Below are 25,283 nucleotides of genomic sequence, written 5' to 3'. Positions count from 1 at the left end.
GGCAGGAGGGCTCTTCAGAGGGACCTGGACAAGCTGGAGAGATGGTTTGGTTCCAAGGGGATGAGGTTCAACAAGGCCAAGTGCCAGGTCCTGCACTTTGGCCACAACAACCCCATGCAGCGCTACAGGCTGGGGACAGAGTGGCTGGAGAGCAGCCAGGCAGAAAGGGACCGGGAAGTTTGGATTGACAGGAAGCTGAACATGAGCCAGTAGTGTGCCCAGGTGGCCAAGAAGGCCAATGGCATCCTGGCCTGGATCAGGAACAGTGTGGCCAGCAGGACCAGGGAAGTGATTTTTTCCCTCTACTCAGTGCTGGTGAGGCCACATCTCGAGTGCTGTGTCCAGTTCCAGGCCCCTCAGTTCAGGAAGGATATTGAGGTGCTGGAGCAGGTCCAGAGAAGAGCAACGAGGCTGGTGAAGGGACTGGAGAGGCTGAGGGAGCTGGGGTTGTTTAGCCTGAAGAAGAGGAGGCTCAGGGGAGGCCTCATCACTCTCTACAACTCCCTGAAAGGAGGTTGTAGCCCGGTGGGCATTGGTCTCTTCTCCCAGGCAACCAGCAGTAGGACAAGAAGGCACGGTCTTAAACTGTGCCAGGGGAGGCTTAGGTTGAATATTAGGAAAAAATTTTTTACAGAGAGAGTAATCAGACATTGGAATGGGCTGCCCAGGAAGGTGGTGGATTAAGATGAGACTGGATGTGGCACTTAGTGCCATGGTCTAGTAACCGCAGCAGTGTTGGATCAAGGGTTGGACTTGATGATCTCAGAGATCTTTTCCAACCCAGTTGATTCTATGGTTCTGTGAAAGCTTTGTCCATCAAGGGAAGTTCAGACTTGACATGAGGAAACATTTCTTTACCCAGAGGGTGGTCAAACCCTGGAACAGACTTCCTAGAGAGGTGGCTGATGCCCCACTCCCATGCCTGTCAGTGTTGAAGAGACATTTGGATAGTGCCCTTAAAGCCGTGCTTTAACTTTTGGTCAGACCTGAAGCGGTCAGGCAGTGGGACTAGATGATCGTTGTAGGTCTCTTCCTGCTGATCTCTTCTACTCTACTTTGCTCTACTCTACTCTAATCTATTCTATTCTTCTTCCTACCTGCTCCTTTCCCTACCAGTAAATGCTAAGGAAATTTCTATTGACTTTTCTTCCCAGCCCTGCACTAGCAGAAGGCATTGAATACCCATAACCATCTCCCAGCCTAGGCATTGGCTCTGTCACCTTGTGGGAAGGAGGTATGGGCCTTCTGAGGGTGGGTGAGAGCTGTGGACCATCTTGAGACAATGGAACCATCTGCACAAATTTGCCAAAAGCAAGGGTGACACACAGTTTCTGCAAGTCTTTTGTTCATCCAGTTTTGCTGGTTTTCCATAGGATGGCAAAGTCCCCTATCTCTGACATTAGTGAGGCTCAAAGATCAAGCCCTCAGTCTGGTGCAGGATGTGCTTCTCATCTAAATGGTTGCAAAAGGTTTTGGAGTTGAGCAAGATGACCTGTTCATTTTCCCATAGTTCCTTTTTTCTCTCCTTGTACTTACTTTTAGAATTGTCTGAGCTGTTTCCCTTGGAAAAGCATCTAAACAAAAAGAGACTGATTTCAACAGTACACTATCCTGCCCAATACTCTGTTTCCAAAGTGGCCAACAACAGATATCTGAAGGAGAGTACATAAGTAGTGCAAGTCTACCTTTATCAGGATCCTGGGGGTGCTCACAGGCCTCAGTGGCTGCAACCGGCCTCCCCTGGGACCCCCACCCCCATAGACTCCTGCCAAGGGCCCAGGGGATGTGTTCCAGCTTAGCATGGGGCCTTCAGTGCCTGCATAAGCCATGCTCTGTCCCTGTCTCCTGGATGGGCCTCGGACCTGACCTGAGCAGCTCTCCAGGATGGAGCCCTCAGACATGGGTCATAGCTTGTCATGCAGAACTCTGGGTGTAACATAGCGTAACTGTTCATGAGTCAAGTAACAATGAGACCAATATTTTCCTGAAATGTCAAGGGCTTTTCAGCTCCAAAGACACATTCAAGGACATCTTGGCCTTGATGTACGAGAAGCATTCTTGTGCCTGCCCTGTGCTTGTGTTGCAGGCAGGGAGAACTGAAAAGTGGCAGCTCTGGATGGGGCAGCAAGCCTGGAGTCCTCCCAAGCACAGGCTGTTTTGCACAGGCAAGAACCCCTGGGGAAATGGAGCCAAGGGAAGAGCAGAGCTTGCTCCCACTCCAAGCTTACAATGAGCAAGAGGCCAGAGAGAGATAGGGCATGAGTGGTGCCTTGGAGGTGTGAGGCAAGAACGAAGCTGCAGGGGCCCAGAGGAGCCCTGACAAGGGGCTGTGCTCAGTGCTATGAAGGACAAGAAGCAACATCCAGGGACCACACTTGGGGCCCACCCTGGGAGTCTAGAAAGCTTCCTACCCCTGGATGAGGGGTACAAAAGCCACCTTCATGGAGCAAGAGCAGGCAAAATTGTCCAAAGGACCCCTGGAAAGGGGCTCTGCCCAGTGCTGCAGAGGAAAGCAAAAAAACCCCTGGGGACATTTGCAGCCCACTGTAGGATAAAAAAAAGCCTTCCTCTCCCTAGCTGCAGGGCACGACAGGCCATCTTCACTAGGCATGAGCAGCAGGCAGCTACAAAAGGAACCAAAAGGATACAGAAAAGGTCATGCTTGATGCTGCAGAGGAAGGCAAAACCTCCGCAGGGACTGATGCCGATCTGCCCTGGGGGAAGATTCCTTCCTGACCACAACACTGGCAATCAAGTATTCCCTAGCATGTGAGCAAGACCTGTCTCCTCCTCCCAGTCTGATCACACCCCCCAGAAGATGCTCAAGCCCTATTCTGCCTTACCTGGAGCCATCTCAGGAGCTTCCAAGAGTGGCCACATGCCCCCAGCCTGATCAATTTCAAGGGCAAAAATCCTTCCAAAGCACTGGGATCCTGGAAACATCTCTGCATTCCATTTCTTACAGCAGCTGTCCTTGGCTCCACAGGGCGTGAGGACAGAGAGCTCTGCAGTGCTCCTCAAGTGTTCCTCCAGAAGGCATTTCCTTTGTCTTACCACTGAGCTTGGTGCTTCTTATCTCCTGACAAGCTGGCTTCTGTCCCCTGAAGGCTGAAGCAGGAATTCCATTCATCCAATGGGCTTTTAACATGGCCCCATCAGGAGCTGGTTGCAGCAGAAAACCTCCAGCAACCTTGTCCAGCCTCCCTCAGCCCCAACCAGGAAATTACGTCGGCTCCTTAAGGACTTTCTCTTGGATGTCTTCAGACTGACCCTGGGCCGGCTCTGTCAGTAGGACACAGGAAGTGCTGCTCCGCCATGCACAGCCCCACCCACCGCAGCCCAGACCATCATACCTTTGTCCAGCATCCTTCACAGAACCATAGAATCATAGAATTTTTAGGACTGGAAAAGACCTTTAAGATCATCAAGTCTAGCCATCAACCCAGCACCACCACCATGTTCACCATTAACCCATGTGTCATATCTGCATGTTTTTTAACACTTCCAGGGATGGTGATTTCACCACTTCCCTGGGCAGTCTGTTTCAATGCTTTAAAACCCTTTCATTGAAAAAAGTTTTCTAATATCTAATCTAAACCTCCCCTGGTGCAACTTAAGGCCATTTGCTTTCATCCTGTCACTTGTGACCTGGGAGAAAGACTGACCCCCTCTTTTCTACAACTTCCTCTTTGGAGGAAGGCCTTTGGAGTGCTGGCCCTGAGGCAGTCTCTGCATCCAGGACTCTGTTCCTGCCCTTGTTAGCCATGCACTGAGCACAGTTGCTGGGTATTCCTGACATGTTCTCTGCCACTCAGCTCCCAAGGAGCAGCCTTGTGTTGTTACTCCTCTCTCAGAAACCAACCCTGCAGTCCAGACACCACCCCTATTAGCCATCCCCTCTCTGTGCCAGAGCTAATGTCTATGAGGTCCTGCAGTGAGGAGGACCAGGAACTTGATCTGACTGGATACAAACCCTTTTCTTGGGGCATAAGTGGGGTGATTTTGGCAGCTGCCACCTGAGGAAAAACCAAAGTGTAACCAGAGCCAGTCTGAGATGGACAGTGTCAACAGACCACCAGGGAAATAATAGAGACTTTGAAAAACAAGTGAGAGGAGGTAACGCTGGTGTGGTGGAAAGGTAGGTCATTTTCAGACCTTGAACATTTGTATCCATGCCCAAAGCACTGTCAGGCAAACAACGACTTTTCCAAACTGGGAAAATAGCTCATTGCTGCTATTGTAGTCGTGTCCCCTTGTCCCAATGAAATCAAGCTGTGCAGCTTGCTCCTCCTTAAACACACCCATTGGCCATGTTTACATGGGATACAAAGCACTCTTCAGCAGCAGAGTAAAGCTTTCTGAGCTCATTTCTCACTTTAACCTTTCTGAGAGATATTTGCCTACCACTGTTTGTGGGAAGATGTTCAGTTCTTACCTAAAACCCTGGCAAGTCTCCTTGTTCTTTAAGATTTAGTAATTGGAATACTGAAAAATTGAGAGGTACTATTATTGTAATTTTGAACTGTGGTGCCAAAATTGGTGTGTACCTTCAGACTATGTAAATAAGGTCATTTATACCAAAAACATTCTTTTGATTGTAGTTTTGCCAGAAATGAAAGAGAGTGTTTTCATTCTGTCTTCATGAACTTTGCAGAGATGTAACGGGCATGCATGGTTTCATCACCATTCCTCACCAATGCATCAAGGGACATTTGCTACTGTGCTGTGTATGGTAAGGTTGTTTTCTTAGAAAGAAGTCCCGAATGTTTTTGTGTTCTTTACTGTATTTTTCCTTACACTGCCATAGCTCTTTTCTTCTTTTGGTCTTCATCCTTGATCCCTTTCTTGAAAGTGATTGAAGTCCTCTCAAGCCTTGGCATTGCTCCTTCTAGTCATCATTTTTCTTATGTAGGCCATCCATGCCCATGAATCAACTGCTTAGTCTTTGTCTGCATTCATTCCGGATGGAATTTGTGTTTTTCGAACCCAAGGAATGAGAAATGTCCATAGCGGTACAGGTGAGTTCTCACCAGGGCTTTGCACAATGCTTAACTTTCTTGCCTCACAGGAATGATTGTCACTTTCTTGTCACACAGGAATGATTTTGCCTCAATCCTGTTCATGGCTCATAGTCACCCTGTGATCTACTCATGTCTCCAGGAACATTTGCCTACACCAAAATTTCCAAACTGGAGCAGATTCTTGTGTCACTCCACCTGACATGGTGGTACCTATTTCTACCCTGCAGTTGTTCATGCAAGGAGCGTGTAGGGGATGTCTCTTCTGTCAGAGCCTCAGGTGGTAGGGAAGATGGGGGCTGTAGAACTATACCATGAGATAGAGCTTCTTCTGCTTCTTGGGTGCCATAAAATCTAGAATATGATGTGAATAAAGAAACCTACATTTCTTGAACAATGCCTTTCTGCAATCTAAATTCAAAAGACCTGATCACAAAGTTCCCTATTTCCTACATTTGATGGCAGCAAAGCATGAAGGGTGAAGCCTGAGAGATGTGTTAAGGGGGCTTCCACCCATCAGTAGCCTGCTGGAGTCCAGCTCCCAGTAGGCACAATCAACCAGTCCAGCCTCTGCTGGGCATCTGAGCCGTGGGTGGAGTGTGTGAGTGGGCTCTGAACATGGCACCGGTGGTGTCAGTTCAGTCTCTTCCAAAATACCTGTGCTGGTTTAGAAGTAAACCGGCAGGGGAAATGAACCCAACTCAAAAGAGGGATTATAAATCAGAATAACAATTTAATAAAATAATACAATAATTACGATTATACAGACAGAAAATTGGTTTTAACTCACAAAACCCAAATGTATAACCCAGCACCCTGGGGCATGAACAAAGTGATGTTCTTTGGGCCCCCTGAGTCCACAGTAAAAAGGAGAGTGCTGTTGCAGTCTGGTCAAGAGTGGTGATTGCAGTCCGGTCGAGAGTGGTGGTTGCAGTCTGGTCGAGAGTGGTGGTCACAGTCCTTCTTCTGGATCCCACAAGTGGTTAAAAAAGTTCCAAGACTCCAAGATTATATATATATCCTCAGGTTCAGGCAGGAATGCCCATTGCCTCCCTCAGGGCAGGGAGTTCCACAGTGACCGTGAGGACAGGAGCATCCTCCTATCTCGCAGGCCTCTTAACACCCAGTTTATAGCCTGAGGAGTCAGGGGGGCTCTGGGCAGATGGTGTAAATGGTCTATTGATAACAGTTTCTGGGAAATGGCATGGAAGGCTATAGAATACAGAGTTTTGGGTTACGCCCATATAGTGATGAATTGGTCCCAGCTGTTCTAACTAGGACAACACCTAAAAAAGAAAATATCCATGCCTGGCATTAACTGAGCTGCCATTTGTGAAGTTTCACAGGATAAAATGCCAAACCAGCTCAGGAACTGAAAAAGCTACAAAAGACCAAACACTGGTGGGTCAGTGCAATGCACTTCATGTCACTGCCATCTGTGGGGATATGCTTTACTCTGCAGGAGCGTGAATAAAGGTTGCTGATGATTTTTTAAGTGAATTCTGCAGTCACGTAATGAAGAGTAAGCTTGTTGCTGGTAATGCTGACATGGGTAAGGAGGTAACTGCACAGGTGGGCATCTGACACTAGAAGGAAACTGCCTCCCTTTAGAGGCCCTACACACCTGGAAAATAGCTGGAAGAAGAATTGAAGAGTTTGGTTTTTATACACTCACTTGAAACCACCTGTGATGGTCAGTGTGATGAAATGACCAATGATATCATTCAGATACAAAGGAACTTATTTTTCTTTTTAATTTTAGGACAAAAATATGAAAAACAGTCTCCTAGCACATGCATGGTAATGAGTTTGCAAAGCTGGTGCAATGAGTGCAGAAAGCTGCCAGAACACGTCTGTTCAGTTAAAGAATCTTTATAGATAGCTGTAGAGAGCTGCCCTCCTGGATGGACCACTGAGACCTAGGTCATAGCTTGTCTCCTGCCCTGTCTCCTGGATGGACCTGGGACCCATATAGCCTTGTCTCCAGACCTGTTTCCAGCTGTATCTCGCTATTCACGACTAGTTTTCCTGGCTGGACCCAGCTCATTCCCTCTATGTATCAGAGGCTCTTGATAGAGCAGGTTACCAGCTGCTGGCTCTGCCCATCTGGGCCAGAGGACCATGAGGGCATGGCTTGTGCCGGCATCACCAGCAGCTTCTTGCTCATCCATCTTCAGTAAGCAGTAGGCACTTGCTGCCCTGACAACCTTCTTGCACTTCGTCCTCCAATATTTTGCAGCTCAGGCACTTCCTAAGCCAGAGAGTGTCAAAGTATTCATTGACCAATCAGTTGATTGTCCTCCATGAACCCATCCTGCCTCACCATGAAAGCTTCTGGTTTACATATGGCCAAATGGAAGACTACAGACATCCTCAGCAGGTGTCTGAGCATTAAAGTCTGGCAAAGAGTCATAAACACCTTAAGAGAAAAAATATTAGCTAAACTTAAATGTAGGTTTTTCTATTAACTGCATTTATAATAAATGTCATCACTTACTGACTTTCCTATATGCATAAGCAAATAACACAGTTTACTGATAGATGAAACAAACTCAGGAAGAATTAGTACGTGGCAGCTCTTTCAGTAGCTCAAACCTATCACGTTTTCTCTCCTGTGCAATACACAGCAGGATATTAAGTCTATAACCAAATTATGTGAACTGACTATCAGAAGATCAAACATTTCTCACTGAGAGATGTCCTAATGTAACACTGGAAAGTATCTCTCTGTATATAATGTACCTTTACTTATACATGAAATATTCAAATATCAGGTACCGTGCTTGAAGCAAGAGAAGCACAGGTATTTGGATACATCATTTTACTCAGGCTTTTTATTTTTTTTCCATGAGAGAGAGGCATCTGCTTAGGAGCTGTGGATCTAAGGGATATGTATTGTGTAGGGAATGTGTGCTTTCACTGGCACTACACACCCTGCCTGCCACATCTACCTCCACTCTTTTTTTTGTCTCTGATGATGCTGTCACTTCATTGTGTTGTGTTGAAGTGGAAATAAGAGCTATGCAAGATAATTTACACCTCAAGTAAATAAAAGCAAATATACCAGTGAATAAGAAGTTAATCATCATCACACACACTGTGAAAATATCTGCTTTTCCCTGCTGGTGTGGTAAAAGCATTACTACTATAAAGAGTTACACAGTTAATACTGTGACTCATTAATAAATGCCTATTATTCAATGAACAGAAAAATATACCTTATTTTTTGACATTTCTGCTCTCCTTGACATGTTCTGAATCCTGCCAAAGATTTTGTAAGAGTTTTGGAAAAAGAAGATTCTATTCACTGTAAGAATCATCTTTTTGCCAATTCGGATTTCTTATTTGCCTTGCTTGAGTGATGTCAGTTCACCCAAATATAGTCTGTTCTTCACCTGATGTAAATCTCCATTATTGTCCATGCTATATCCAACAAAGAGATGTCTTAAAAACCCTGTTGTGCCTGATGCTACAGAAGACACCATGAGATGTGAGGAATGTGGATTATTAGAATGCTATAGTTAGTAATGCATCTGGGAAGTATATTCTTAAACCTTACCCACGCAATATCACACTTTCTTGCTAATCTATCTTGCCTCTTGAGATGTTTTTATTCCACAATTCTGTTTCACCTGGGAGAGGTGTGAGATCAGCTTGTCCTCTGATTAACTAGGTTCTAACATCATTGCTGTAATCACCTCCCATCACTTTACATAAGAGTAGAGGAGGAAGGTGCTGTCTCTTCACTATGTAGTTCACTATGTAGAAAGAATCACAGTCATATTTCCTAGATTTTCATCTTATATAAATTCTAGTTTAATCAGAAAACTGTAAGACCTGTTGAACAATTGTCTCCCTGAGACACAAAAATAAGTTTTCAATCAAACCAGCTTGTTAGATCTAGAAGGAAAGGGGGAGAATTTATTCCCACCTTCCCAAAGATACAAAGCATTACAGCAAGCTTCTTTTCTCTAAAACAACAAAGAGAAAGACTGTTCTTTTGCAGACATTTTTTTTAGACAGTAAAGGATAAGCACTGATGGAAAGGGAGCTGTCCCACTGGCTGCACAGGAATCAGTATAATGTAGATTATGCTTAGGCCTTGTTCTAGAAATTTAGGTACAGAAGCATCTTCTTTTCCTGGATTACCTTTCCATGACATAATTGAGCACTTATAAAGGGAAGGAAGTGCCATTCTTGAATTGAGTGAATATGTCCCAGTAGTTTGGTTTTTGAAAAGTGAAGCTCTGAGGGAGTGGGAGAAACCCAGAAATTATATATTAATGAAATCTGGAGGAGGAGAAATTAGAAGCATCAGAAGTTTTTTTAATAGCAAAATTTCCTTCAAAATGTAAAAATGATTAACCAGAATGGGCTTGCATAGGCAGAGACCATAATCCATTGTCTCTCAAAACAATTATTTTGGAATTAGCATAAATCGACAGAAATTTGCCCATATGGAAAATGCAGTCACATATCTATGAAAATGAAGATGCAAAATGTAATATTCTATCTGTTTGGCAGAGATGAAGAGAGAGAATGAGAGAGGGAGGAAGAGCCATTGACTGTTTAGAATTAGGCCTGTTAGTCTTTGAAGAGTGCAAGACTGAGTCCTGTATATTTAACTGGTGAGTAAAGGGCCTGTAGTGTGAGGCACAACAGCTTACTCTGACAATGCCCTGCATTCATCACTCTAGAAAAGAGGAAAAAGAGTCCCCCTAGTGTACCAATGCTGTAAGAAGCAGGAGGATCCCTTGCTTGATTCATTAAATCTGCTGCAAGCTCTGCTATGGCATGTGAACAAGTGCCTAAAGGTATTTTAGTAAATTCCTGGTCTCTGTTGATCACTAGGCTTCTAGTTTGTGAAGTAAGGAACCATAAACAATTATAAATAATGAGCTTTAAAAAATGAATGTGTGTTCTAACACAGTTTAGCTATTAAGTAATTGGGGTTTGCATTGCTGTATAATTCTAACCATTGTTTTTGTCATCCAGAAAATATATATTCTCCTGGGAAACATAAGACAAATTACTATAGACAGTAATACTATTTTCACAAGTTCTTAGGTGTGTAGCTGAGAGGTAAATTCAAACTATTCTATTCAAAAGTACCACTTTAATTTTTTTTTTGTTCTTTCAATTAAAAAGGGAAAATCTACTGCAGATAAAAGTATTCAGTGTTGCCGGGGAGTGCTACTCTTCCTGGCTGCCAGAGATCCGGTGTGCAGCTCAAAACACAGGCTTTGTGTCACCTTGAATTTGCACTGTCACAAATTAAGTGATAAAGCAGCCTCCTCCATCTGTAAGCCTTGATCAATGCCCCCCTCTCAACTATCTTAGGTTCAACAATGCAAACCTGTCTCTTTGTGCCCGGTGCTGAAGGGGCATGCATATAGGAAGGCATATCTGCTGTATATTGCTGTGGCTCTATAAGCGGTTTCCTCTTGGGTACACTGAGGGAGAGCCACAGATAAAAAGTTTCAAAGGAGACCAGAAGGTCTCTGTTGGGGATACAGCACAGCTGGTTTGTAAGCAGTATTTGTCATTCTGTCCTTCAATAGCTTTCCTCAAGTTGCCAGTGCTAAAGGGAACCTGGCCAGTGGAGTTCCCCTGTTGAACCCAGCTCTCCACCCAAGTCTGCTTGTGGCGGATTAGGAGCTACCTTGCTCTCACCTTTTTGACTGTTGACAAGAGAGCTAAATAACCTCTTCAGCAGCAAAGGAAATGGGGGGGGGGATGATGTGTTAGGGAGAGAATTCCTTACAGTAAGTAAAAAGGCAAAACTGGACCAACACCTCATAGGAGATGGCCTGTGGAAAGCTCAAAGGATGAGCAGCAAAACTGAAACAGTGTCCAGGGACCAGTTGTGCAGCCCCTACAGACAGGACCAGGCAGATGTGGCTGAGGGTGAAGATCTCCAGCTCCTCAGAGGTAAGGGCAGCTCCAGGGGTAGCAGAAGAGGCTCTTACAGCTGTTCAGATTAACAGTGGTGACGTGACTTATGCAGAGGCATTAGGTGCAGGGATGTTGTTTTACATTTGGTGGCATAGACTGGCATTTCCTGGAAGTATAGTTTAATTATGGCACAAAGAGAGGCAGCACATATCTCACTTTGGGAGGAAGAAGCTCTTGCAGTTCTGAGAGTGCGCAACGCGTTAGTTGGTTTGTTGGTGCGTAAGGGTGCAACAGATTTGTGTATACAATGCTGTGCTTATTTATGTGGTGCAACATATGTCTATGTCAGTGTCTTTGCTAATAAAAACCCCAGTGCAGTGGCAATTGTCAGGTTTAGTTACTTAAATAAGTTAAGGGAATTTGATAGGTGTTTATGCATATTCACTGCAAAAAGGCTCCTCCTGAAGAGGAACTATAAAATAGACATCCTTTACTTTCCGTTCAGCTTCACATGCAGTATTTGACTTCTGTGTGTGTGTTTTCCTGGAGACAGCTGAGGCGATCTCCTCTACTCACTCACCCACTTACCAGTTGTATTTTGAATTGCTTGTGATGATATGGATGTTGATTATGGCCTTCACAATACTGCCTGTTTTTTCCACAGAACTGTCCTGAAGGATGAGTCCACAGGAAATTCTCAGCTGACCAAAAGGCAGACCAAGGTATTGGTTCAGTGTATTTTCTTTCATGAGTAAGAAGCAGATAAGATTTCAGCACAAATGGTGCATTTTAATTATGTTTATCAATGAAATGCAAAGCAGATGTTGGCAGCACCATTTCAAGTACTCCTTCCCCATCTCCGAGACAATGCTTCAGTGCTAACACTGTATATCTTTCTAAAAATGCTAAATCTGAAAAGTTTGTAATGCTAAAATATCTCGCTGACCTAGGAACACTTCTTGTTCCCCATGCATCTGCATGTCAGTTCTTCTTGTTTCTAATTTTTTAAATACATACCAAAACTTCCTTTCTTAAATTTTTTCTTAAAAATTAAAAAAAAAATAAAATTGTATTCTAAAAACTCAAACAATGCAAAGTAAACTGGATGATCCCTGTCTGTCTTACTCCCTCAACATCCATTTCATTTGTCTTATACTTGCATGCATGTGCATATGTATATATGTATGTATGTATACATACATACATACATACACATACACATTCCAACCACTCCTGCATGTTGGATCTTAAAATAATATTGTAGGAAAAATTAGACTGGCAAGTGCTGTGCCTACAATTGGAATATTGTTGATATTCTCACATTTCTTTGACTATAACAGCTAAGATCAATATTTTCAATACCTTTAAAAATGAGATAATAACTTCAAAATATTGCCAGAAATTTAATTGAAATGGAAAGGGTGTGTTAGGTTTAAGCTTAGAGACTAAACTACTTTTAATTCTGCATTTTTGCTTCTGACAATCTTTGGAAAGCATACTGTTTGCACTAGTAACTGAAAAGCAATTCTAGGAGGACAGAAAGATGCACTAAGATTTATATGAAGGTGTAATACAGCAAAAAGTTTATGGGCCGTTATTCTACTGTATTTCCAGAGGACTGTATTGGTCTTCAAAGGGTTAAAGTGCTACCAGGTTGCATTAATGTCACCCTTCAGAAATCACTGGCCAATAACGTATCAGCAATCAGTGCTGCAGTGTGTTGTTCAGGACACTCAGTTTTTGGAGACAAGTGGCTGATATATTTTGACAAGAAGAAAAAATAGTCTCAGAAATTCTTGCAAATCTTAACTCAGAGGGGAAGATATATGAAACAAACTGCTTCCATTAGAAAAAATGGTAATGTTTGCCTTCGTAAGTAACTAGATTTTATGTCAGTTCAGTGGAGCAGTGAATGAACCAAAACTCTGCTAACCTTCAAAATGCAAAGGATTCTGTAAGTAGGATTTACATAGTCTGAATATTTTATATTTTGAATGCTCATCACAGCTCACATAAACTAATACTTTGATATATATTTCCAGTAAAGAAAACATTTGACTTCTGGTGGAGTAAAGCAGTGAGACATGTTTTGGCTTGTGACTACAGACACAGGTTTCTCAGCCCTTGCTCCTTTTTCTCCTGTTAGCAATTTTCTTCTGTCTAGTTCTTATAATTTGTGCACATTCGAAGAAGGCAACACAATCCACTTCACTTTTACACAAAAGAAACTTAAAGAAAAAAAAAATCAAGAACTCAAACAGCCATAAAGTAGAACTATAAAGGAGGGAATAAAAATAGAGGCTGCAAGAGAACACAAGGGGTTAAAGTTCTGACCACTGTCTGCATATATAAAATCATATCACCTTATCTGAAAAGTTTAGGCTCAAAAGAAAACCCTTGGCTTAAAATACCTTTTAGGTATATTAAATCTTTAGGCTGAAGATTACAGCAAGTGTTTTCTCTTTGGTGAGTAGCTGTTTGTCTCACTTTATTTACTTGGTATTGGGTATTTGTCAATGTCATTTCATATCTGCAGAAAATTCATACGTTCCATGGAAGTATGTATGTGTGTGAGTGTGCTGAAGGTCACATGACTGTTTCATCCTATTTGGTGGAGCAGCTTGACTTTTTTTCTCTTGCTTTTGGTGATGGTTGTGAGTGCAGAAGTTGATTGACAGATGCATGCCAGAAACCCCCATTCTCCTTTTCAAAGACTACATATGATGGATTGCGATCTTTCAGCTCAGCAGGACACAGGGACCATGCAAGCTGTAATTGGTCAGGTATGGAGTCAGCCATTTCTCAACTCCCCTTTTATTTTTTTTTTTTCACAAGGGTCTAACCATATGATTCACATAATTCATATTTACAGTACCATCTTTCTATCTGTATCTTCAGCTACCAGCAAGTGTAGTACTGAAAGTGAGAAAGGCAAAAGAACCACAATAATCTGGCCAGGGAATCACTAGATAAACCTAAATTACCAAGCTTTTCTTCTAATAAACCCCGTTTATAATTTAGTCTGAGCTTTACCAAATCAATGAATTTAATAATTTGCTGTTTTATTTTGTTTAAATGTGCTGAAGGAGAAGAACTGAGGAGTGAAACTGTTATGTTTGCTGGGGAGTTGCTTTCTATTTCTAATGCTATTCATTATTTCTATATTGACTGTTTTCCTGTACAACAGGCTGTGGCTTTTTCAAAATTATTATTATTTTTTATTTTTTCTTCTTTTACTCCTAATCCAGAAATGTGTGATTGAGCTTGGTAAATGTAGTAGTCTCTGCTGCTGCAGAGGGGCAGCCTGCAAATTAAACACTGCCACAATCTGAAAGGTCCAGGTGGTCTGCTCGTGCTTCCTAATGCAATCCAGCACAACAGCTTTAATAAACAGCTCTATTTAGTTCTCCCTCCCTGTATCCAGGGAAGTGAACTGGTCTGGGGCTGCTGTGATGAAATGCCAGAAGAATATCTCTCAAAGGCCTCACAAGCTGATTTTTAGAGCTTTTCCGTTTTGTCGTCTTTGTCTTCCAAATGGGTCAGTGAGTCCTTCTCTTTCTGTTTTGTGATTTCTGATAAGTCTGTAGGTTTTATATGTGTGTTTTAACCGTGCTGTTTTGAGCTTTAGCCAGAAGAGAGAAGAATCATTGTCTTTTCATTTGCTTCAAATAATAACCTGAAGTGGGGAAAGAAATTAAATTATTTTGTTCTGATGAACAGGGAGGGCTGTTTTCCTATGAATGCAGTCGGAGTCAGATGAGGGTGCCTGTTTTTGTTTTTCTAACAAAATTTTAAGTGCTCAACACTTTGTCATTAACCATTGGTTTGTAAATCAGTCTCTGGTAAAGGGAATTTTCTGAACTCTCAAAAGTTTTTGGTTTTTTGCATATGTTTCCAATATAGTGAATGCATGCTGCTGAGGTGATGACATAGTATTTGTTTTCTATATGCTGATACGATGGTGGAAAAATATGCATTCTACACGCTGTTTTCAACTAAATTATGTCAAAGCACAGAAGTCCCTCAAAGCACATGGTTTATTAATACCATCGTACACAGTAATGCATTTCTGGGTGGAAAATGTCAAATATGTAATACCATGTTTACCATAGACTTTTATTGCTTTAAATATTTTAAAAATAGAAGATACATTTTTTATAAAAATCCTCCAAACATTAACAGCTTTCTATTAGGCTGACTTCTGCCTAAAAAGCGGGGCATGTTTGCTAGTACTACATTATGTGAAAATATGTATTTTAGAGTGTGTTAATTATCTTTTTGTTTTATTTGGTCAGTCTTAAAGATATATATTTAATGATACAAAGGCAGATACAATGGTAAGGTTTTGAGCAAATACACTTGACAGAAAATGTACGCTGAAACATTGATAAATCGCAAAGCTAGCAATATCTCTTTAATGTAACTTTTTTGGCATATAAGAAAGTGTAAGTTAGCTATTTTATATTGAAAGCTTACCAGCACTCAGAAAGTGATCTTGAGGCTGGAAAAGATAGAAGGATTTTTTTTTTTTCTGTGTGTAACATTCCATATTTCATCAATTAAAAAAAGTTCAGTGAATGTCTGCAAAAATGTTTATATCACGTGTTAGTGTATTTCATTTCCTAAAATCAGTAGCAAAAACATGGACTTCAAAGAAAAATACATTTAGCTATTCTAGGTGGCTAACTTCTTTTGGGATTTACATCAGAATTTGTAATTATTATTCTGAAATTTACTCTTAGGTGTTGCAAACCTTTTTTTTAGATCTCTGTGTGTGCATATTTACATATCATATGTGTAAGTGTGCACATCCAAGTGTGTTCACAAGTCCACAAAATTTTCAAGTATGTTTTTGTTTTTGATTAATTGTCCAGTGTTCAGTTGTTATTAGGTATGTGTTAAGATAGAACAAAAAGTTAAATTTTTTTTCTGATAAAAAATTATATATCTTCTAGTTGTGTAATAAAAGAGTTAGTTAAAACTTTGGAACCTCAGAGCAATCAGTATAATTACCATACATTGCTGAAAATAGAAATAGACTTTTCTCTATGAAATTTCATAGAAAATAACTATCAGAAGGCAAACCTTATGCCAGAAAACATTTCCACACTGTAAGTCTATATTTAGTAGTGATAAATAATAAAGATTTGCATAGTTGGTTGTTACATATTTTTAGAAGACACTTTTATTTCCCGATGCTACTAGAAAAAGTTCTTAAAAGTCTTTGTTAACTTTCAAACCTTCAAAAGCAAAAACTTAAATAAATGTTTATCATTTTGTCTTTTTATTTCAGAATTGTGTTTTTCTTCAGCCATGAGAACAATTTTTTTTTTTGGCTAATCTTGGAGGTGTAGCTTTAAACTCAGTCTTGTTTACCGCTAATGGAGTGTGAAGTTGCCTAATTAAAAATCCAAACCATACATATATAACACTGATGTAATGGAGATCTGAAACACTAGCAGTTATTTGTAGTTCAAACACTAGTTTGTGTATGACATGAATGTAATAGCAGGAGCATACTGATTTAAAGGTATTTTGAACACCAAATACTTGTTCATCATTAAATGCATTTTCCACTTTTTTTAAAAAAATCTGGATTTCATCTGTCTCTCACCACCAGTGTCCACAGTGGCTCCCACTGGTGATGTCAATGATGGGCAGAGTGCTACAATCCTGACCATTACCTAGCACCTGGGTGTACTGGACACAGGGTGCAGAATTGCTTGTGAGCCTTCCCTCTGGATCTTTCCTCCCCCAAGCAAGCAATAAAACAGTCAACTACTCTGAAGAACAACCTCCTTGCCTAGTGTGTCAAGATCTAGAAGCTCATTGCTCATTGTGATTTTGATTCATAACTGGAGTGTTTGGCATGAAACCCCGATTCCTGCCAGCAATAGTCTGTAGCATCCTTCCTTGCACGCTGAACGATAATACCCATTATTTCTTCAATTGTGTTTTGATCTTATGGAAACTATTGGCTGGATTTTTATGCCATATTCCTTATATATCTGAATGAACAGGTAATTAAATGTGTCATCTAATTATTCCAATTATGCTGTAATTTCTCCACCTTGTATGGTTTCTAAAACCTGTACTATACGTTTCTCTTCTTTTTTTTCTCTCTCCATCTTTTTTTTCTTTTTTTTTTTTTTCCTTTGTATTTTCTTTTTCCTTTTTTTTTTTTTTTTTCAGACCTGAGCTTGTGAGTGACAGGTTAGTTCATCAGCATTACAGCCCTCCTGTTTTTGTCTCATCTCATGCAGACAGGTCACTGTGTCCAATCACCCTTCTGGCTCTGCTATCCCTGGGGGAGCCCAGGCCAGCCTGCCATCTTGATCCACCGGCCTGAGGGCCCAGGCTGGCTGCACATTTCTGTGTTCACTGGTTCTTGCAAATATAGTAAAACGGGAAGGGGAGGGGGGCAGCTTAAATTAGATCTCTGTATATTGAGAGGAAGAAACTTAGGTAACATTTTTCTTCAAATAAGCATGTGTTTGCAGTTATTATTGCTATGTTGGAGTTCTCTTTCTAAAAGTTAAGTGTGTTTATTTTCTGTATTTCAGTGGTATCCTCCATATGATCTCACCAGTAGTAAATGCTATTTATGCAAAGGTAAACATGCTCTTTTCCCATAGAGAGTGCTGATTTGAAGCCCAGTTTGTGAAACTGATACATTGTTGCAACCAATGTGGGTCTGTTTCAGTTTGTTGCCTTTTTTTTAAATTTTGTTTTGTGTTCTTCCCAATGATTAACAAAAATAGAACAGGGGGATAGTGTTTCAGAAAAGCCCTTCCTTTCTGTAACTCATGGGTCACTTTTCAGAAGTTTGATCTGTTGCCAGTATTATTTTATAAAGCAGATTAATCCATGTACAGGAGTTTAATTTTTACCAAATGAAGATCACATCTATAATGTTAGTTTGTCTTGAGCAATCTCTAAGTGATTTTTCTTGTAGTAGTAGAGGACTTTTTCTCCTGGAATACCTGTTTCAATCTTTAATCGAATATAAAGAATTGCCTATAACATATGCAAGCAAAAGAACCATCTTACAAGTAAATTTAAGACCCACTTTTATAAGACACCAGGGAATTGCATCCTTTCGTCTGCAGTTTGGGACAAATCCCCTTCTTTCTAGCAAGAATTAGACCCATCACTGTAAGCATGACTACTTGCATAAGTAAGGTCAGACTACTTGTCCCCTTGTCTGCTTAGTGTATGTCCAGCACAGACATTGTTGTTCTTTACAGTCACCAGCAGTGGTTTTCTGCAGTTCAAGACTGCGAGAGAGATATTTCTGGACAGGTACGCACTGGCTGCTGTTTTCAGTAGCAGAGAGACAATGAAACAATGAGAATTATGTTTGAAAAACTTCAAAAATGTACTTTTTAATATTTATGAACAAGCCGATACTCTGATAATGAAGCATTCCATCTTTGCAGAAACCCGCTGTTGTATACGCTCTAGAATACTGTGTCCCTAAGAATTATTATTGTAAGGATATGCAGGAATGTGGCTGTGATATTTTACAGTATAAATATTTGTTGTAGAGAAGTTTGGATCTCATTAATTTAATATATGTAAACTCTTTGGTCCTAGGCCTAGATTCCAGCAAAAGAATGCATTTTTCTGTTGACTTCTGTTTTTACAACAGAAAAGATGGATTTTTTTTCATTCTGATTCATGCTTAAAAAAATTTGTCATCTTTTCACACCAAAATTGGAGTTTAATTGAAATCAACCTTCTAAAAACATCTTTAATATTTTTTTTTCTTATGGAATTTCTTTATTCTTTTCTGTTCTGTACAACTCTGCTGTCTCATCTGCTAGCTTGTGAGCCAGGCCAATTTAGAGGTCTAATTTTTAAAAAAGCTGTGATGCACACTCTATGTATATTCACTATATTATAATTGTAAGAGAAAAATAAAGTATGTCAGATGACCTTTAAATTGCTGGGCAAGTGACACTCCTCCAGTGATGTAGATTATTATCTTTTGGCAATGTATTTACATTTGAGTACCTCTGTTATGTTTCCTAGATTCTAGACTGATAAACTAAATATCAATCTGGGCCATTTTTGTATGTACAGTACATAGAAGTGACTGTGCTGAACCTCTTATCTTGCACTGACCTGTAGCTTTTATTTTTCTTCTCTGATCTGAACTGCAACTCTAATGGAAGAAAATAAAATGACAATTGAAGAGAAATTGTATACAGCACTTTCAACATTAGATTAGGACATGGCAAAATATTCTTTTTTTCTGTGATTTGCATTATTCAGCAGCATTTGTTTGTAATGCAGTTTTTTTACTCTGAAATTGTAAAAATGACAGGAAGAACCTCAGATCATATAGTTTAGAATATATGCATGTTTATCTACCACTAAACTTAACTAGACTTAAGTGTGTACTTCAAAGGTGGTCAGCAAATCACTTAAGCCCATAAAAGAAGTCTGCATTTGCTGAATCTTCAAGTGCACAGTATGATACTGAATTCGACGGGATTCCTTGTGTATGTAACACTTTTCAGGATCTGGTCCAACTTGCCTATTGAGTTACTGCTGTTGCTGATAAATATAGCAAAGTCTGGCTTAAATGCTAACTAAATAATTGTTATGCAAACTGATTTACAATTAGAACTGATTATTAGGATTAAAGATAGTAACTCAAAAGTCATGAACACTTTTACTTTTTGAGGATATCAGGGCTACAGGTAAATGGACTATAGCTTCAGGGGTTTTGTTTTGACATTGGCTTTGAAACCGCTGTGATGTGTAGTACTTCCTCTTCAAAAGAGAAATATTAGTTGTTGATATTTGCTGCTGATTCTCTGTTCACTGGTAGTGCTATTCCGTAGTAGAGCTTTATCTAACTGTTAGATCAAAAGAAAATTTCGAAGATCAAGAGACTGTTCTAAATTTCTAGCCATTCCTAAAAGTGGTAGTAGGAGAAAGTTTAATAAAAAAAGGGTGAGTAGAGAGATAGGGAATGCAAAAATCTTTATTCCAAACAATCTTTCACATGTGAATGAGAATTTACAGGGTAGGACTCTTATAACTGTTCTTGTCAAAACACATAGGTCTTGTCTTGGTGGGCTTTCCTGTGCCACCTTACTGTAAAAGAAATCCAATAATTTGATAAGCAGTGCTGCAAAATCACACTCGAGAGAGCTCTGAACCCACAAATGGGGAAGGGCATTGTAAAAGGAAATAGGACCTGAAGAAAAAGGACAAAAAACCAAAACTGTGTTAAAATGGAACTGCATTCTATTTCAGTCACTGATTCCATAACGTAATTTTTATTTTATAAGTTTCTAGCATTTTCAAGGATCTCAGATTCAAGTGTGTTTAGAAGACACAATCCAGCTGTGTAATGGCACTTCCAAAAGGGAAATATTATGGGGGCAACGGTAAAAGACAAAAGTGTTTTTTTAGCCACCCCCTGTTATGGAAACGAGTTTCAAGAAATAGAAAATAACAGAACATGAGGTTTTTGCAAACATTTTAGTGAAAGTAATTTTAATAGTATTACACAACAGTTGCTGTTGGACATAAGTGATACTGATTCTGTATCAGAATGTCGTACTTTCTGCTAAACTGTTTACATCTCTAACTGCTTTTCCGCTTTCTGAGCCAACTTGTGGAGCTCTAACTCAGTTTTTATTTGAGCTTTTCTCATGTTTCAAGTGCAATGAAGTTTTAGCAGAGTAAAAAACTGACAGCTTTAACCTGTTTCTGGAAGTTGTCTTTTTTTGCAGAAAATGAATGACTAAATATAAATTTGCAGCATAGACTAAGACTGAAGCAACAATATTAAAGACTAGAATGTTTCATATCCTTGTTTCATGTCCTTGTTTCATTGTCTCCCATCAATGGGAAACTAGCATCAGCTTTCATTTTTCACAGCATATCACAATAAAGGCTGTGATTATTTTTTGGTTTTTTAATTATAACAGTGGAGAACTGTGCCTGATTGTTACCAAATCCACCTTTAAAAATAATAACAATAAAAAAAGGACTACAGATGTAAATAATTCTGACAGTGGTTAAGTCTGGTATTTCTGAAATACTGTCATGATGGCTATAACTGGTGGTACTAGAACCAAATGCTGCCAAGTGCTGAATACTTCCAGAATCCTAGACTTCCCCCCAGCTTTGTTAGGTGGGACTCTGTTGGAGTGAAATAAAATAATCTGGAATAAAGAAGAATTATGTTGCTCTAGGAAAAAAACAGCTATCACAGGATTCCAGCTCATTAAGTCTTACCTTCCCTTCACTGCACCCATCCCTTTCTATGCACAAAATGTGCTTCACATTCTTCAAATGAACTGTACAAAGCAAAAATAATATCTGCATGTGAGAAGATCCTAGTATTTTGGAGCAGAAGTTGAAAGTTGTGGCAAATGTAAAAGTGGCTTCTAATGTGGAAGAATAAAGCAGAAAGCATCAAACTCATTTAGCTTAGTGTCAGTCACGATGATTTATCATTATAGTCTGGGCAAACTGTGATCTTCGAGCAGAAACAATTTTGTCCATTAAGAGGGAAAAAAACAATCCCAAAACCCAGAATGTTCCAGCTTGATTCTTATGTCCTTAGGGTTGCAATATTGAATTCAGAATTGGGGGAAGCTTAATCTTGCAGCCAGATTTGACAAGATGCTAGTTGAATAGTAGGCAGAAGTGATGGCTTGCATGTTGCAATGCCCATGGTGAGAAACAAAAAAAGATAAGATTTGTCCATCAGTCCTGGATGCAGTATTCACCACCTGCTGCAGCTGCTCACCAAAGTAGGCAAGAAAACCTTGGATGTGCCACTTGGTGAGCAAAGCTTACAATTTCAAAACCTCACAGAAGACAAGCTGGACTACTCTAAACAGCATATGAAGGGTTTGCAATAGCTCTGTACACAATTATCTGTTTGTTTTGTTTAGTGATATTGCTTATTTAAAGGGTAATCATGGCACCATTTGAGCACATCCACAAGTATTCCCACAACTTATTGGGAAAGCTCACATGAACATGGTATTGTGCATTAGACAATGCAATGCTAAGGGCTTTTATCTCCCCTAGTTTCAATGGGATATAGACATGTACAGCTGGAAAAAAAAAAGCCTGTTCTCCACTTCCACTCAGTTAATCCTGGAGAGCAGATGTCTCAGCATTTGTGTGTGTTTGTGTTTTGGGGTGTGTAGCCAAAAACCTGAAAGCTGCACCTGAAATTGGCAGGTGTTTGGAAAATAAGACCTGGATTTTGAATAATCAAACAACAAAAAAACATGCTGAAGATTGGAGTTTCTTCCCCTAAATACACTGAGTTTTTTTATTTTTTAAGTTCGTGTTGGATTTTAGCAAGAAGAGAAATTTAGGGTTACCCCTTAACTGGGGATTTAGAGTGACTCTGTAATGAATTTTAACCCAAGAGGCACTGTGGATATTCAGCAAACCTTTGTTCTATTCTGCTCATGTCCTTATGCTAGACCCATCACTGTAGTTATTAGATCTCAAAGATTACATTCTTTGATCCAGTGCTTTCTAAATCCTTAAACCATGGTTTATTTATTTAAAAGGTTATATCCAGCATTGGATTGGATTGTAAAATACCCTTTGACTCTCATGAAGGACACAGAAGAAACAGACGCTGCTGAGGGCATATTTCCTTCTGACCATGAAGTACCACAGCATTTTATTGAATTAAGAAATATACAAAGATCTGTGCTTTTAATCTGGCCAGTGTGTTGCGAATTTTTTTGCCTCATTGGTCTTGTGATATCATTCATTTCTCATACAACAAACATTAGGCGATGTAGGTGAATTTCAGTTACATTCTGAATTAAAAAAGAAAAGCTGCAAAGTAGCATCATATTTCCCTAAGAATATAAAAGCACACTAAACTTCAAACAGATGTTTAACATGTTCAGGATGTGTTCTTAGGGTCTCTTTTCAATCTCATGTTTATCAGGATTCATCAGAAGTAAATCTTTGAAGCTAAACAGAGTTACATTTGGACAAACATGATCACCAGAAGCCTTTAAGCTTGTTCCATCAGATTCAGAAGCCCTTACATGAGCAAATTTACTAGTGTAGTTTACAATGTTTGATTAATTAGTGCTTCCCAAGCTAACCTGAAAGAAGGCACAGAAAGCAAAAGAGAAGAACACTAAAATTAAATCTAGTGTACTCCATTCTGACTGATATTAATTATATTCTATCCTAACTGGTCTTTTTTTTCCCCCTCAGTCAGTCCTGCAGACCAAACTGTAAAAATGCTCATGTTATTTCCCTTAATTCTGGAAAAACAAGACTGAAATTGGCACCTGAAAAGTTTCATTAAAAATAACTGTTAGTTTTTTCATTTTTTTAGTATTTATGTTTGGTTATTTTCCTTTTTGAGAATCTCAGCCCCTGGAGACAGTAGCCTGATGCTACTTTATACCATCTGGAAGTACAAACCAGCTGTAAAGTACATGTAAGAGTAATTTATTTATGTGTACTTCAAAGTTCTTTTTTACTTCCATGAATGGTAGAAATCCACCATGATGTAAATCGGGATAGGTTCCAGATAGATGGACTGGAATTTCCATTTTTTTTCAGATGCAAATGCAAAAGGGATAGGCAGAAGTCAGACTGGGGAAGAGAAGAAGGAGTAAGCCTTATTTAGCTACAAATAGATATCCATTAACAGACAAGGTGACAGGTCCAAATACTCCATCTATACCTTTGCTGGCAGTAATGAAAACATGAAAGGAAGGTAAGTGAGCACCACTCAAACCAGAGTAGTCAGAGATGCTTTCTCAATTTGGTTTTAAAATTACTATGCTTAAAACAAAAGGCTTAATCTAGTTCTCTCCCTTTCTTTTCTCCTTTTTTACCCCATGTGCTGCAGTGTTGCTCACTGTGACATTTATCAAAGATCTATGTTTCCAAAGCATTATTCAGTTAGTATACCTGGATTAGTGAAAAAGAAAACAAATGAAATTCGTAGGAATTAATGTCAATTAAATTCTCTCTTTCTATACTTTATATTGCCAGTTGAATTCTTCAACTCCAAGTCAAAGGGTGAATAAATACAGCTAACAAAGAGAGAAAAGCAAAACAAAGAATGACAGTTATGCTAATGGGGAATATCTTAAAAATTTAGTCAGACATGGGAAAAAATATTAAAATAGGAATTTGAAGGTTGACCCACGAGTTTTCTTTGAAATTTTGGGAAGCTTCCTACTCCATTTTATTTCATAATCCCTCTCAAATGGGAATGTAGGAGGCTTAAGGGATTCTGTGAAGTTGTGAGATATTTCTTTCTTTGCTTCCCCGTTTTGTGAGAGCCTACGGGAAAATTATTGGCAGGGCTTGTAGAACCTTCTATAATTGAAGTAGCTCAGTATTTCCTATTTTAAGACCTTTGCTGCTGCTGCTGCTATTAGTGTTTCCACCTGGTTGGCTAACTCTTCCTGAGTACTTTTGAAGGCAATTTTACCTAAAATACTTCAGTGGTTCCCAAGGAAGTTAGGGAAATATGGGGTAGTTTTATCCATTTTAAAAATACATCATAATTAGGGCAAAACTCTGAATTTGATGACAAGTAGGAGCATTGGGCTTGAGATGTCTCTTTGTGTATCCTGTGACAAACCACCCATCCTTGATTATATTCCAAGCCTCTGATAAATGTGGTTGGCACATGTTTACTTAGCAACTTTAAACAGCTACTTGTCCTAAAGATTCAAAGAAAATAAAGCTGTGAAAGGAACCTCAGAAAGTCCTCTGCACATAGACAGAATCAGCTTATCTGAGTCACATCTAACAGGTATTTGTATAAGTGCTTCCTGAAAAACTCCAGCAGCACCAATTCCACAGTATCTTTGTGCTATTTATTGTGGTAGTGGTGCAGCAAGAACTGAGACAAGCTTAAAAGCAGGGCTCAGTCCCGTCACCTTCCTGTTCTGTATCAGTTCTTTGCAAAACTTTTAGCAGTTTCACCATTAATCTTAATCCTCTTAATTCTATTTTTATTCCTTAACTGAAAGTAGATTGGCCACATTGTCTGGTGGCAAATTGGGGCCCACAATGTTTCAGATAAAGGTTATAAACCAAGAACAAATCTATGAAGCTGTCTCTAAAAGTGACTTACATTCAGAACTGTTCTGTTAGCAAAGATGTTGCTTGCTGTGGGGTCAATCCGTCCCTCAATGTGATTTAATGACTTTTTTTGAAATTGCTTTTCTAAAAGACAGTTTGTTTCTTGGTCAGTGCCTTTCTGTGTTGGATCAACTTCAGCTTGGTAAGTGCCACCTTGGACACTCACTGCATCTGCAGCTGTCTCCAACATAAACATAGGAGAATAAAGCATGGGAGGATAAAGTATATATTTTAATCTCCCTT

General features: G+C 39.8%; 1 protein-coding gene across 8 annotated transcripts in view; it reads left to right on the top strand.

Moving 5' to 3' along the window:
- The window catches only part of POU6F2 (POU class 6 homeobox 2), a 351,623-nt gene that overhangs the window by 29,607 nt on the left and 296,733 nt on the right, over window positions 1-25,283 (top strand). For 4 of the 8 annotated variants that reach the window (XM_051798733.1, XM_051798727.1, XM_051798728.1 and 1 more), the window contains exon 1: window positions 12,864-13,696. In XM_051798733.1, coding sequence (XP_051654693.1) covers window positions 13,592-13,696 — 105 coding nt within the window. In that variant the 5' untranslated portion in view covers window positions 12,864-13,591. Of the gene's footprint in view, window positions 1-11,577; window positions 11,636-12,863; window positions 13,697-13,794; window positions 14,452-25,283 lie in introns of those variants that run through there. The other 4 variants (XM_051798730.1, XM_051798729.1, XM_051798731.1 and 1 more) reach the window with 2 other exon arrangements.

This window comes from Manacus candei, unplaced genomic scaffold, assembly GCF_025592945.1.
Source record: "Manacus candei isolate 608988 ecotype Guabito, Panama unplaced genomic scaffold, ASM2559294v1 h1tg000049l, whole genome shotgun sequence".
Classification (NCBI taxonomy): Eukaryota; Metazoa; Chordata; class Aves; order Passeriformes; family Pipridae; genus Manacus; species Manacus candei.
This window is presented reverse-complemented; position numbering and strand designations above follow the sequence as displayed.